The 15,462-nt window shown below is 43.5% G+C and overlaps 1 protein-coding gene across 2 annotated transcripts in view; it reads right to left on the reverse strand.

Moving 5' to 3' along the window:
• Positions 1-456: 456 nt before the first annotated feature.
• Positions 457-15,462, reverse strand: part of Col4a6 (collagen type IV alpha 6 chain) — a 309,693-nt gene continuing 294,687 nt past the window's right edge. For both annotated transcript variants that reach the window (XM_045140831.1, XM_045140832.1), the window contains 10 exons: positions 14,747-14,818; positions 14,345-14,470; positions 9,490-9,606; positions 9,180-9,341; positions 8,927-9,025; positions 6,583-6,729; positions 5,774-5,890; positions 5,062-5,253; positions 4,088-4,374; positions 457-2,012 (listed from right to left, as the gene is read on the reverse strand). In XM_045140831.1, the coding sequence (XP_044996766.1) occupies positions 1,752-2,012; positions 4,088-4,374; positions 5,062-5,253; positions 5,774-5,890; positions 6,583-6,729; positions 8,927-9,025; positions 9,180-9,341; positions 9,490-9,606; positions 14,345-14,470; positions 14,747-14,818 (1,580 nt within the window). In that variant the 3' untranslated portion in view covers positions 457-1,751. The remainder of the gene's footprint in view (positions 2,013-4,087; positions 4,375-5,061; positions 5,254-5,773; positions 5,891-6,582; positions 6,730-8,926; positions 9,026-9,179; positions 9,342-9,489; positions 9,607-14,344; positions 14,471-14,746; positions 14,819-15,462) is intronic.

A 15,462-nucleotide genomic window follows, 5' to 3' on the forward strand; every position in this document is an offset into this window, starting at 1 on the left:
TGCCCTTTCAATTAATACTTGCTTTGTGTGTATATACATGCACATTTATTTGTGTGAATTTGGACATATGCATGACATAGCCCATGGAAGGAGGTGAGAGGACAACCTTGGGTGTGAATCGTAGCCTTCCACCTTTGAGGCAGGGTCTCCCATTGCTTACTGATACGCTTTCCAGACTAGCTGGCCTGTGTGCTTCCAGGCAATTCACCTGTCTCTGCCTCCCATCTTGCTACATGCACATTGGGATTAGACACCTGAGCTACTGGGCCCAACTGTATGTAGCATCTGGGGTCCAAATTTAGATATACTTGTATGGCAAGTGCTTTATCCACTGAGCCATCTCCTCTACCCAACTTGATCATTTTCTAATTTGTTTATTGCCTCAGTGTTTCGTTATAGGGTTTAGTGAGAATGAATATTAGAACAGTGTTTGTCAAAGAATGTCAAAACGTCATGTTCAGATTTCATTCATTTTATTTGCTATGTACAAAGTTGACACCATGCACTGACAATAGTTCAGATTACACTGCTTATGCTTTTGTCTGTGTTGGCACAGCTTACATAATACTTAAAGAAGAAGAATCAAATGGAAGGAAGTGCTTCATGGCAACATAGCTAAGAGTGTTCTTGGAAATTGGTAATTAAAACAAACTGCCACAAATAGAATACAATATAGTTCCTAGCCAACTCAGGCTATTCTTTAGGTCTGCTGTTTTATGAGGCTTCGAAAGCATATTAAGAGTTTAAAAGGCTACCTGTAAAAGAGCATTTGGATGGCCATTTTAGTGGAAAGTCTCTAATAGCCTAAGAATGTAAGGAATTAACACACTGCCTCATCACCATGCCACATTGTGCACATCTGGATGGTATTTAGAATAAACAGTGACATCTGGGAAGTGGGGCATGGGATTCATCTTTTTGTCCCTGGAGTCAAAAGCAAAATTCACACCTCCTTACCTATTCACCCTTCTACCCTAGGCCAAGGAAAAAGGGATGTGGTTCTGGTTCTCATTTCCTTTTATAAGCTTAGTCACATTTGTTACATTCTCTGCTCTACTCTGGACAGAGCCAAGTCCTGTCTTTGGCTGGAGTGGGGGGAGGGAGGTGTCCAGGAGAAAGTGACTTGTCTAAGACCATGTGAAGTTAATAAGGCCCTCTCAGATGCTGGCCTTCAAGCTTCCCTGACAAGATGGGATGTTGTCTTGCTCATACTGGAAGGATTGAGAACAAAAGTCTGGCTATAGGCTGGCATCTCATTCCAATTCTACTGCCTGTCTAGGCATGGTAGGCCACCGTGAATAGTGAGGGCTTGCCCTAAATAGACTTGAGCTACTCATAATCCTCAGTTGTAGCTTAAGTTAATTATATATGGTCACCTCTGATTGTAACTCACTTATTGGCTATAATTAGTTCATTATCTGATGAAGGCAGTGAAAAGAGCTAAGTCTAAGAAAATGGCATACCAGAAACTCTTTCTGGGGTAGCCATCAATAAGCATGCAAATATGCAAAATGGAACAGTAGCACCACGTTGATGGAAACAAGTATCTTATCCTGACACAGTGGGGCTCATCTGTTGGGCTTAGGGGTTAGAGTGACCAATGTCCAGTAGTCCAATCCAAATGAGACCTCATGTACAACTTGGCAGATAGGCAAATGGGCTTGGGCCTTCCTTCCTTAGACTGCTCATATTTATGAGGTGACTGTTGTGAGGGGCCAGGGAGAGCAAGGGGTAGTGTGGCAGGCACCACCCTACAGGCTTTTCATACACACCTGGCAGCGGCTCACTCGGGTGTGCAGCTGTCCAGCTTTCAGTGTCTCAGACACAGGATCTTCCCTAAACTGCTGCCTCTCCTCCACTGTTGTCAGCCAGAAACTGTACTTGTTGGCAAAGTAGTGGCAGGTACCTCGAGCACCGCTGCACTCGATGAAAGGAGTGGCCCGGAAGTCCTCAAGGCAGGAGCCAGGGGAAACCAGAGACTGGCCTCCTCCCTCGGCCCCAGCTGCAGTGTGCTGAAACAGACAGGAGGGGGATGTATGAGCTGCACTTGCCAGGTCTGGCTATGGAAGCGCACAAGTCCTATGGCCACAGGAGGGCACATAAGCCACATTCTGAAACTGTGAGCCCTGGGCTCACCCAGCTTCTAGTCAGCATGCCAAACGTGGGCACTAGGGGCAAAGAAGCCTTGGGACTGGGTACCTTCCTCAAGTTTTTTTCTGCTTCTCACCATGCTACATGTTCAATGACCACATTCCAACCAATGTTTCCCAATATGTTCCTAATCCACTGAGTTCATAAGTGTGTTAGGTGCACACACACTCTCATCAGGCTCCACTGACACTTAAGTCAGAGTGACTTAAGATAAATTCAGGTAATTATGGTAAAATAGGTTTCTGAATTTCAGTTATTTATGTTCTTTCCTGTGCATTGTCTTCGAAGAAGGAGAAGAGGGTACAAAATTCCCCAATGTTCTTCTATTTACCAGCATGCCCATCCATAGTTCTCACCCTGAAATTACTTCCTTTAGAATAACTTAGATTTTCAATGTCAACCTTTAGGATGACAGTGTTTGTTATCTGCTGACTAAAGGAAGTCCTGGGTGTACCTGACCTAAATGTCTCAGACATTACTTCTGAGAGCTTCCTCACAATTTGGTTTCAGGGCTGCTTATGATCTAACAGTTTCTAGTCACTGCACCCCCATCATCAGCCCCTTTTCTTCACTTTTTCAGTCCTTTCCTATGAATAGCTGGGTTTTCATCTGGAGCACCAGAGTTAGGAAGAGGTTTCATAAGCATCTGGACCAGCAAGTGGCCAGTGGGACATACACCCATGTTTGAATCCTGACTTTGTGGACTTTGTGAGAGTGAAACTGGGCAGATGGCTCAGATTTGTCCTGGTGGATATTAGTTTCTGTGAGGGGTAGTTATGCCAGGGCCCTATTCCAAAGGATGCAGCTGTCTTGGCCTTCTTTTGAATTCTTTACCCCTTTTTTGTTCCTTTTCAGTCCATATGTCTCATTGCTTCAAGATACACTATTAAGAAGTCCAAATTTTCACCCTCACTCATTTTCAGGAAAATACCCTCATATGTTAGAATTACATGCAAAGTAAGAGTAAAGAGATTTGAATAAGGACTAAGAACTCTCCTCTGAGTAAAGCACATGAGGTTTAGTATACAACCTTTGTGTGTTTTAAGGGCCTTTATTCCTTATCTCCTGGTCTGGGTAGGGAACAACAGAAAAGGATTACAAGCATGGGAATTTTGTGTTACATTGGGATAAACTGCTCAATGTGAAAAGACAGAGCATAACAAGTAAGCACTGTGCCTCACATAGGTGTTTTCCTATGAGGGAGCCTGAAGCCTAGACATTCTTCAAAGATACTGTCACCATCTGGCCCCTGGTGATTCACAGAGAAGTCCTGGCCAGGCAGGGTACTTTAAGGAGTTCCATGCTGGTTTGCCTAAGAGCTGCCCTTGCCTTAATCCTGACTTCTTTCAATGAATCATCCCTAAGTATTGTATTAACATGAGTTTTTGAGTGATTTAAGGCCTCCTTAGGCTTACAAATATTCTCTGAGTCAGACACACAGCATGGCTGGCCACTAACTTCCTACAAAAAAATGGGAAGGCAAAAAGAAATGGCAGTGAGGATATATGAGCCTTTCACTAGGAGTCAGCAGTGGCCAGAGGGGTCTGGGGGGATGGGTGGAAGAGCAGAGAGTGTCATGCCCAGCCCATCCTCTGTCCTGGCATTGATTGAAGACAACCTATCCCATTGTATTCCTTCAGATTTAAGTGTGTTTCATCCTTATATTGGTAGTGACATAAGTGAAACAGGCAAGTAGGGCCTCAGCTTGTGACTCATACATTTTTGTCAGCTCAGAATACTGGGTGTAAATTGCTATCTCCACCCTGCATCTATAACTAACTGTTGTTTATGTCTTTATCCATGCCCAGGCCAAGTATTTCTCTTCCTTTAAAACTCTGCTTTAGACCCAGTGTCCCTTGAACCTGAGGACTAGTGGGAAGGCCCCTCCCAGAGCTCCTCCCCATCTGCTTTTTGCTAAGGGGGTGCAGGGCCTCACCATGAGGAAAGAGTAACCAATCCAGAGGCTGCGCCAACCCAGAGGGCACTGTGGGATGGTGATGTCCTGGCTGTGCACAGCAATGGCTTGTGAGGGAGCCTCACATACAGAGCAGCGGCTGATGTACTGGGGAATCTGGGTCTTGCCCACAGGCATCATGGGAATGGGGGCAGTAGTAGAGAGCCAGTAGGATTTGTCATTGCGCCTGGCATAGTGGCACACTTCGTTGATGTTGCAGTAGATGAAAGGCATGGTGCTGAAGCGGGGCAGGCAGGAGCCAGCAAACCCTGGGAGGAGAAGGTGGTCAAGGACAGGTAAGGACTAAAGAGCAGGACTACCAGGTGTGGATTAGATGGTGGTGTGGATTTCCACCCTAATTCTTGACAGATCAGGGTACTTCTCCTTAAAGTCATGTGACCCTGCTATATGCTGAAGTCTGTGGATTTAATCCCATTGTAAACCCAACAGGGGAGTTGAATAATGATGAGACTCTTTTGATAAAGTGAGTAATCACTCCTTAATTAATCTACTTTATAAAGCCAGCATTTAATAGCTGAAACTCACATTTAAGATTTAGCACGCCTGCAGATAATGCAATTAATCCTTGGGTAATCATCACTGCCCTGTAGGCCATGTTATTATTGTTACTACTAGCAACTAATACTTAATAGAGGCTTAAATACATTTTACATTGAATGATTCATGAATTCCTTATACCACCCTATATGACAGTTACTAGAATTAGCTTTGTTTCATTAAGGGGAAATGGAAGCTGGGAGAGGTTGAATAAATTGCAGGAGAACATGGCTACAAAGTGTTGGGGCCAGCATTTCAACCAAGATTCATTTGACTCCAGACTTGGTGCTTGTAGTCCACTTCATTACTATGGGCCCAAAAGCCTTTGGAAACAAAGGTCAGCTTCTTGGTCTTGTGGGGACAGGTGACCAGAACTGGATGCCAGAGCCATTACTTACCCAGGTCCTGGTTGTGGGCTTTTTCCTGCCCCTCCACAAACAGCAAGCTGTAACCCACCCACAGCTGGCTCATTCCGATGGGGCACAGAGGCACCTGTTCCGATTGACTGTGTTTCACCAATGTGTAGCCCACTCTTACACTGTGCCCAGGCATCCCAGGCCTCCCAAAAGGGCCCTGCTGCCCTGGAGCTCCTGAGTGGGAAAGAGCATGAAAGTGAGTATGTTGCCTATGGCAGACCTGGCCCAGGACCACAACACTTTGCTATAGAGCCTCAGAGATATTCTCTACCCAAGACAAGTGATTTGCTATTCTAGATGTAAAACGAAAGGTAAGTAGAAAAGGAATGGGCAGATAAACCTCAGCTCCAATGTTATCTCTTGAGCTACCCATCCCATCCATGTCAGAACAAGGCAAGCAGCTGCAGAGGGCTAAGCCATAAGGATAATGAATTCAAGGCCAGCCTGGGTTACATAGTGAGTTTATAGCCAGACTGAGATACCTAAGATTCTGTCTTTAAAAAAACAAACTGTAAGAGAACCCAGAAAAGGGTTTGATAGTCTGTTGCTTTCTACATTCATGAATCATGCAGGACTTCCCTTCATAGGCTGTGATTTGTGAGGAGTAAAAAGATGAGAGCACAGCCTTGGAGCCTTCTGGTAGAAGCAAATTCACCACCAGGTTAAATAAGTATCTGAATTTTCTTCAACAGACCTTCAAATCCTGGAGGGCCTTGCAGTCCAGGGAGACCAGGATCACCAAGGGTCCCAGGTGGGCCTGGATGCCCACTGGGGCCATCCTTGCCAGGAATTCCAGGTAGACCTTTGGAGCCTGAAGGAGAAAAAGCCCACAGGAATGAAAGGGCTTAATATGGAGGGCCTAGAGTTACCCTTCCCAGACTCACCAGGAGAGGGAGTACTGACCAGTGCCTTGACATGCTCAGTTCCTAAAATGCTGAGGCCTGCCTGGGTTGGGTCTTAGCTATCTGCTCTGGTGTGGTACTCTCCACTTAGACTTTCTGAGCCCCTTTATACACTCTGCCTCCTCTCCTCCCTTTCTTTTATCTTCTCAGCAATGCTGAGGTATATGTAGGGCTATTGGCAAAATTCCTGGTGGCGGGTGGAAATGAATGGGTCCATGGAGTCCTAGAGAGACTGGTAACTCGCCTTAGTTGGAGCAAAGCTAGGATGTGTAAGCCAAATATCCTGTTCAAAGCCTTGTGCTTTCTCCACTGTCTTAGGTTCCCCACTATTCATCATCATACTCCCTTTTAGCAACATTTTAGAGAGGGACAAGCTGTCTGGAGGAGTGACTCAAATCTTCATTAAAGTCAAATATAATCCCATTGGCCTTGCTTGCCTTTCCCACCCCTGGCAGGGAGCTCAGAAGCTTTCTGAAGGATCAGAGGAAATGTCTCATGAAGGGACCCTTCTGGAGTAGTGGTTCCAAGCCTGTTGCTTCAGCTTCTCATCCAAGGCCTTCCAGCTTCCCAAAGGCTCCCTTTTCTCTGGTATCAGCCTTACCTTGCAGACCCATAGGTCCTTGGACCCCAGGGTCCCCTGTAAGGCCAGGGATACCATCGAACCCTGGCAGGCCCAAGGGTCCAGGAGGAACCTGGACAGCTTCAGCAATTGGTGTTTTTCCAGGAGCACCCTGGAGGCCAGGAAAGCCTAAAGGCAGGTAGGGGAAATGACATTGTCAGGCTGGGGCAGAAGAAGAGGGCAGTTGGCCTTCTGTTCTGCCTACCAATGACCAGGTATGTACACTTTCTGTTTGTTTTTATAGTTATCAATTGATGTCCCCAGGCCAATTCACACTACCCTTGACACAGCACTCTTTCCCCATCTACCTCCCAGTGGGTTGGCATTTCCTTGAGGACAGGACAAGGAGCAGGTCATATTTCCCTAGACTTCCCATGGTCCAGCACAGGGTCTAGTAGGTGATTAGGTAGTAGGTAACTGTCTGTTGCAAATACAATGAGTTGAGCCTTGGCTCAGGCAAGGATGGAACAGTTGGTTTCTTCATATGCTGTTCAGAACACAGAGCCAATGTAGAGATATATTCAACCTCAAACGTTCAGGTGGCTTTCTAGCTTAAGAGTTCCAGTCAAGTCACATACTTTACTAATAAAATAATTCACTAATTCACTGAACAAGTCTTTTGTGCATTCAATAAATACCATGGTCATTGGAGATCTGGGACTAGAGTAGTAGTTGATAGATCTTAACGAACAGTATGGCCTAGTGACGAAGATGAACAATGTATAATTTGATAAGTATCATTGATCTTCATGGAAGTTGTGAGAACTGCCAAAAAGAAAATGAACAGCACAATGGAAATAGCAGGGAGCACAAGGTGGTATGGGTAGAAGAGTCTGCTTTAGAGAAAACCAGTGGCTTTACATAACCAGTAAGTAAAGCTGAAACTATTCAAATAACAGAAGCATCTAGCCATTTAAAGGGTAGAGGGGCAAGAGTGGTTCAAGAAATGTGTACACTGCTGGTAAGGATGTAAGTTAGTAGTGCAGGCACTATAGAAATCAATGTAGATGTTCCTCAAGAAATCAAAACAGAATTATCATATAATCCAGCTAGATTACTTCTGGGAAAATACCTGAAGGAACCAAAATCGGCATACCATACATGTACCTGCACATCCGTATTTATTACTGCAAAGTTCATGTGGTGGTTTGATTCAGGTATCCCCCATAAACTTAGGTGTTCTGAATGCTAGGTTCCCAGCTGATGGAGATTTGGGAATTAATACCTGCTGGAGGCAGTGTATTGTTGGGGGTGGGCTTATGGGTGTTATAGCCAGTGTCCCCAAGCCAGTGGTTGGCATACTCTCCTGTTGCTATTGTCCACCTTGTGTTGGCCAGGGGGTAATGTCCACCCTTCACTCATGCCATCGTTTTCCCCTGCCATAAAGGAGCTTCCCGTAGAGTCCATAAGCCAAAATAAACCTTTCCCCCCCACACAAGCTGATCTTGGTCGGGTGACTTCTGCCAGCAATGCAAACCTGACTGCAAGAGTTCCCAATGGAATGGACAAAGAAAATTTATCTATTTATCATCTATCCATCTATCTGTCTATCATCTACCTATCACATATCTCTATCATCTATTTATGTATCTATCTGGAAATGAATGCAGAAGGGGGACTGTTTGGGGAAAAGGTACTAGTGAAAAGGGGAAGAAGAAGGACGATAGGGGGGGATTTGAGAGGTCAATGAACAGTAAAGGGGAAAGGCTGGCATGAAGATGAAGAGAGAGGTATCACACAGGACTTTGTGGGCCACAGTTAATTTATATGCCATGGGTAGCCATCAAATGACATGTTTTATTGGCTACTATGTGTAAAAAAATGATTGTCCGTTGGGGCAAGGAAGGGTGCTACATGAGAAGTGCTGGTGGCTTGGACCTTGAGGTAGCAGTAGAGGTGATATGAAATGAGCAGATGCAAGGCACGTTAAGACAAACAACCTTCAAATGCTGCTAATGGATTGGATGCCTATAAGTAGGAATAGGGCTGGTGAAGGACGGAGAGGAAGCAGCTTCACTTCTGGACTGAGCAAGTGAGTAAGAGGTGGTCTGAGTGCAAACCCAATGCCCACCAATTCAGAAGAAATGCAGAGAGGCCACTGGCAGAATCCATGGTTGAAAAGCAAAAATGACCTTTAGTTCATGGAGCAAATGGAGGAAGAGGTATCTCCAAAGTGGACAAACCACCACCAGGATTGGGGGCTTGATCCAGTTGTTTACTTGGCATGGTGAGCAGCATGATTCCTAAGAGAACCTTATCCTCATACGTTACACACACACATACAAACCCCAAATCATGTTCAGCCCATAATTTGCTCTCAACTCACCTCTTGGACCTGCCTTTCCCTTCATCCCAGGAGATCCTGGGTCTCCTGGTGGCCCAACCTTGCCTGGAGTACCCATGAAGCCAGGCTCCCCTCTCATGCCTGGTAAAGTCCAAAGGAAAGCAAGTCAGGGGTTTGTATGGCGACGGTGGAGGGAGAAGAGGCAGCAAGAGTGCTACTTCTGGGCTCTCTTCCAGGGCTGAAGAACTGTGCAGGGGGGAATGGATGGACCCAGTAGTTGGCCAAGCAGCCTTACCTTTCAGCCCTAGCTCTCCAGGGAGGCCAGAGAAACCTGGAAGTCCTTGGTCTCCCTTGGGCCCTTGAAGACCTGGAATTCCAGGGAAGCCAGGGTCTCCAGGTTCACCTTGATCTGAGGATGGCCCAGGAGGACCTGGGGGCCCTTGTTTGCCTGGGCGGCCTATGGATAAGATTAGAAGAGCAATGAGGGGCAGGGGCCAGGAAGTAGCTACCGCTGAAAGCCTAGGTACTTAGGAAGCCAAAGCTCCTTCCCAGTACAGATACCAGACAAAGTGGGATAGACAATTCTATTTGGGGCTTCTTGTTACCTCGTTCTCCATCTAGGCCTGGCTGTCCAGGGTCACCAGGCTGTCCTGCTATGAATGAGGGAAAGGAGATGCCTGGGATACCAGGGGGACCAGCATGGCCTTGGAGGCCTGGGATCCCTGCAAAGAATAAATAAAAGGGGGCTTTATAGGGTTTGAAGTGCCTAAGAGAGGACCAGGTACACAAAGAGTAATCGTAAGCAATTAGATAGCAGCCAGACCACAAAACACCAGGAGAGGGCTCTTTTGTCCTCAGTTTAACCTCTTAGCAAGCAGACAAAAACAAACAGTAAATGAGAAGGGCCAGACTCCTTTCCAGCTAGAACTTTGTTTTATTAAGACAGAGCTATGGAAATTTCTAGTTTCGAAGCTGGGCGTGGTGGCACACGCCTTTAATCCCAGCACTCGGGAGGCAGAGGTAGGAGGATCACCGTGAGTTCAAGGCCACCCTGAGACTACAGAGTTAATTCCAGGTCAGCCTGGACCAGAGTGAGACCCTACCTCGAAAAACAAAAAAAAAAAAAAAAAAAGAAAAGAAAAAAGAAATTTATAGTTTCCCAGTTTCAATGGGGATAGGAATATTTAGTCTGTTTTCTTCCAAATCAGAAATTTTAAAAAGGCATTGCTAAGTAGCTGAAATTTAAACTTCTTAAGTGTTACTAAACCTATTGGTCCATCAAAAAACTTTCCCTAAGTTATCCAGTTCTGTCTAATGCTGTCAAAATTGATGGATACAGATGTCACAGAGTTGGCCATTCAGAATGGTGACAGAAAGATTGTGATGTTTCCCTATGTATTTCATGCTTCTGGGCCATCTTCTGGTATGTGTAGGCAAGCCAGAAAATAGTCTTTTATAGGTAATTCATAATATTGGTTGAATGAATGCTTATTTTACTACTGAACACATTTCTCTGTGCTAAGCATATGACCCCTATTAGACAAAGAATATCTACTTATTAGAGTTGATATAGACTACTTGCTTTCTCAGACTTTAATACTACTTTATATGTTTCCTGGTTGTGGAATAATTTCTATGATGTTAAACCAAAACCTTTCATCTGATTACAAACTGTTTATTTAATACATGTCAAATGCAAGATAGTAATTTAAATGGAAATCACATCAAAGTTATATATACTAGTGTAGAGTTCCAGCTGGGCATGGTGGCGCATGCCTTTAATCCCAGCACTTGGGAGGCAGAGATGGGAGGATCACCTTGAGTTTGAGGCCACCCTGAGATAGCATGTTGTATTCCAGGTCAGCCTGGGCCAGAGTGAGATCCTACCTCAATAAACCAAAAAAAAAAAGTTCATATTGAACATGTATTCATGTATTTATTACTTGGCATATTCTATTTAATATATTTTATTTGTTTATTTATTTGAGAGAGAGAGAGAGAGAGAGAGAGAAAGAAGCAGAGAGAGAGAGAGAGAGAGAGGGAGGGAGGGAGGGAGAGAATGGGTGCACCAGGGCCTCCAGCCACTGCAAAAGAACTCCAGATGCATGTGCCCTCTTGTGCCTCTGGCTTACATGGGTCCTGTAGAGTAGAACTGGGATTCTTTGGTTTTGCAGGCAAACGCCTTAACCCCTAAGCCATCTCTCCATTCCCATATTCTAAAAGATATTCAGTTGAAGAGAATTAAAATCAAGCTGGTTGTTAAATGTTCTGGTTGTTGACATTAATATTTTTTGTTTTTGTTTTTATGAGAAGAAAATCCAAAATATTAATACTCAATTTCCCATGTTATATCCCTCTAAAAAGATAATAAATTTCTGCTAATTTGTAAAGAGAAATGATGATTACACAAATCAGTTTCTTAAAATGGATCATTAATACATTGAATCATGATGAAATCTGGAAATGACAAATAAATTTTAGGTCTGCAAAATAAAAGGGTCCTTAACTAGTAGCAAGCCCATGTGATGTTTCATTGCCAGCTATGTCTTGGTGTTGGTGAACCTCTGAGATAATTTTCTTTTTCATTGAGGTGAGAATCTGGAAGACACACTATATACTTTTTGTGAAAATATACCTTTATGCACATGTATATAGAGACCTTTATTGTGGTAAATGCGGGCAGTTCATAGGCTCTGAAAGTCCCCATGTAAGTTTTTGAAGCATAGTCTGCCCTTTATCTAAAGTAGTGCAAAAAGCTTGGTTTTGATTAAAGCTACAATGTTCTAAATGAAAAGATTCACATGCAAAATGACCTTTCTGAACTCATTCCGATGCCAAAGCCTTAACAAAACTAAATATACAAAAGGATGTTCTAAATATTTAATTCAAATATGAAAAAAACAATAGGATATTTAATTGAAAATTATTCAGTTAAAGGTATTGCAAAGACAAGGAATGGTGTAGAGTTTTCTTAGTATTAAATCTTTGTTCTATATTGCGTTCCACTAGCATATCATAGACAGTTTCCTATGAGGCAGTATATGATATATGCTATGTTCTTTTTTAGGAATACTATTTATATATTTATCTGAGAGAAAGGGGAAGAGAAAGAGAGAGAGAGAGAGAGAGAGAGAGAGAGAGAGAGAGAGAGAGAGAGAGAGAATGGATGTGCCAGGGGCTTCCAGCCATTGTAAATGAACCACCTTGTGCATCTGGCTTATGTGTGTACTGAGGTATCAAACCTGGGTCCTTAAGCTTCACAGGAAAACACCTGAACTGCTAAGCCATCTCTCCAGCCCAACATGTTATATTCTTTTTGAAAAAATTGTTTAAAAAATAGACTACGTATTACGAACATATCTGAACTCTAACTGCCTCATTATAAAGGAAAAGGTGGCATTACCTTGGGAATTTCCTGTGCAGACTTCATTAATTCTACCCCCTTCCTCCCTCTCTGAGGTGACCACTCCCAAATTGTATGTTTTTTTCTTCCTTTTCCTCATAGGTTCTCCATGAATATTTGTATCCTAAACAGTATATTGGTTGTTTTTTGCTTAATTTTGAGAGATTATTGATGGAATTATATTTCTTTTTGACATGCCTTTTTTTTCTGAAATGTTCCTGAAATGTATCCATCTTGATGTGTGCTGTTTTTTGCATTCATAATTGTGACTTTAGGACCTCAGCTAAAGCAATTGAATATTTTAATAACAAGATACTCAGAGTCAAGATGTACAAATAGAAAAGGAAATGTCCTGTGCTTCCATCCTGTCCCTTATACTCTGTAAGGGCAAGATACCACCACTACTCTATAAGCTTGGGCCCAGTTTGGAGCCCTTCCCCTGGGGAATCTTCTGGCTTCCATAAAAGTATAGGTTTTCCCAGACCAAAAGGAAGAGTAAACACAGAAACAACAGATGCACCAATTTAAAATGCAGCAGGAATTGAATTAATGTATGAATACATTTCCCTTGGAAACATATGTACATAAAAGAAATATAAACAAAGTTTTATGAGATTCCAGGCTCAGGGCTATGAGAAATATAAAATATGATTTTCCCAAGTAACATGAATAACATGATGTTTACTGTATCTTGAGTACATACTATGTGCTAGGCACTGGCCTAAGTGCATTTATTTACATTTCTTCACTCTTCACTGATTCCTCAAGAAACCCATATCGTTGTGTTGGTTTACATCTATTTTACAGAAAAGGAAAACTAAGAGTTCATTTGGGATTGAGGGACAGGTAAGCAATTTCATTACTCAAGACCATACAGCTAGTGAGAGGTGAAGTTGGAATATGACTTTAAGAGGCCATACTCTTAGACACAACACTACAACAAGTTCATTTCCAGCTTTAAATTGTGTGGGAGTTGTTTGGGTCTTAGAAAAATCCTAAGGCAGACCAAAGAATAAAAATCCATTCTCGCTTTTTTAAATTTATGAGAGACAGAAAGAGAGAGAGAGTGGGGGAGAGAGAGAGAATGGGCATGCTAGGGCCTTCAGCAGCTACAAACGAATCCCAAGTGCCTGCACCCCTTTGTGTGCATGTGTGACATTGTGCACTTGCATCACTACGCGTCTGGCTTATGTGGAACCTGGAGAGTCAAACATGAATTCTTAGGCTTTGCAGGCAAGCACCTTAACCACTAAACCATCTCTCCAGCCTAATTCTCACTTTAAAAAAATTATTTTTATTTATTTATTTGATGCAGACAGAAAGAGGCAGAAAGACACAGAGAGAATGGGTGCACCAGGTCCTCTAGCCGCTGCAAAGAAGTTCGATATATGCGCCACCTTGTGCATCTGGATTTATGTAGGTCCTGGGGAATCAAACCTGGGTCTTTTAGCTTTGCAGACAAGTGCCTTAACTGCCAAGCTATCTCTCCAGCCCCCATTCTCACTTTTTAAGAGGTTAGGAAAAGGAACACTCTGCAAGACCTTAGAAAACATGCTGAGTTGGAAGCAGAGATTAGGGTGGAATTTGCTTCTCAGTAAAAATGCAATCAAACCTGATCCAATATGGGTTAGGAGACTGTCCTTTGGAGGTACCTATACTCTTAATCTTGCCTTTGTCTGCTGGCTGGTGCCCCTCTATCCTGGGCACTGAAGAAATTCCACCCAACCTCTCACTAAATGGGTAAGTTATGATATTTAAGACTGTGCATTCTGACCCTGACTAAGTGTGAAAAAAAGCCTGGAGGTCAATCAGGAAAAGCCAGGGGAGCCTCAGCGCTAGAAGGAACTTAGTGAAATGTTGCTGCACACCCTTTACTAGGAAGAATAGCCATAACCTATTATTGTCCCTTTCTTAGCAGTATGGGGTCTGAGACTGTTAGTGATGTAAAGACAGACATAACTCAACTCTGTGAGTCATATGGCCCTGATGAACCCCAAACCCTTTTCCCCATCTAGGCCTTCAATTGCTTCTACAAAGCCTGACTTGGGCTCACTTACCTCGGCTACCTTTTTGTCCTCTCGAGCCTGGTTTTCCTGGCTCTCCAGTGACAATTCCTGCTGTGCCCTTTTCCCCTTTGGGACCAGGCAGGCCAGCAGGACCAGGTACACCAGTGACACTGGCTCCTAGGAGGAAATGCAGAGGGAGGAGAAAGAGCTCAGAGGATGAGACCTCATGTCTAACTTACTTCCCTATGGTCTGGAAGAAGAGTTCATTCAGGTAGAAGGACATAACTCATCTTCTTTTCTCCTCATATCAAGGAACCTCAAATTGAAGCTGGGTGATGTGATCTATGAGTACAAATGTATGGGATATACTATAGTCTAGAACGTATGGCTAGGCCTTGCCAGGATTCTGGAAGAGTTGGTATCCTTTACCTTGTCCTTTAGGGACTTTCCTACCTGGAGTGCCAAGGGTACCCTTGGTACCTGGAAGTCCATTTAGTCCATGTAAGCCAAGGGGCCCAGAGAAGCCTAAGGGGAGAGAAAATTAGAAATGACTCCAGCAACTCTCAACCAAGATGTGGATGCTTACCCTCAAGTGCATTTCAAGATCCCTGTTTGTAAGTCCAGTTATTTATTGAGGCATTGCCTAGTCACCTAAAGGAGAATATCCAATCCCTAACATATACTCTGTACCCTAGGTTTTCATGATTGTTATTAAAGACCTGTACATCAGCTAAATTAGCTATCAAGATCTGGATCTGAAATGTTCCTGCAAAACATGTGGGGTGAATATTACTCAATACAGCAGTTCTCAGAGCTATGGACATTAGGAAGTGACTGGATTACATGGATTCTGAACTCAGCAATGTATTCATGTTGCATGCACACCTTAATGGGCTATTGAGAGATGGTAGAACTTTCAAAGAGGTTGAGCCTAGTTGGATGAAGTAGGTCACTGAAGACACATCATTGAAGGGAGTGTTTTGTCCCTGGCATTGCCTTTTCTCTCTTTCTACTTCACGATGCTTTGTTCCTATCACATGTTTCCTGCGATGATGTTCTTTCTGACCACAGGCCCAGAAACAATGTAACCAAATGATTGTGGACTGAAACGAATGGAACTGTGAGAAAAAAAACAAATCTTTTCTCATATGAGTTGATTTTCTCAAGCA

The sequence above is a fragment of the Jaculus jaculus genome, chromosome X (genome assembly GCF_020740685.1).
Source record: "Jaculus jaculus isolate mJacJac1 chromosome X, mJacJac1.mat.Y.cur, whole genome shotgun sequence".
In the NCBI taxonomy this organism is placed as follows: domain Eukaryota; kingdom Metazoa; phylum Chordata; class Mammalia; order Rodentia; family Dipodidae; genus Jaculus; species Jaculus jaculus.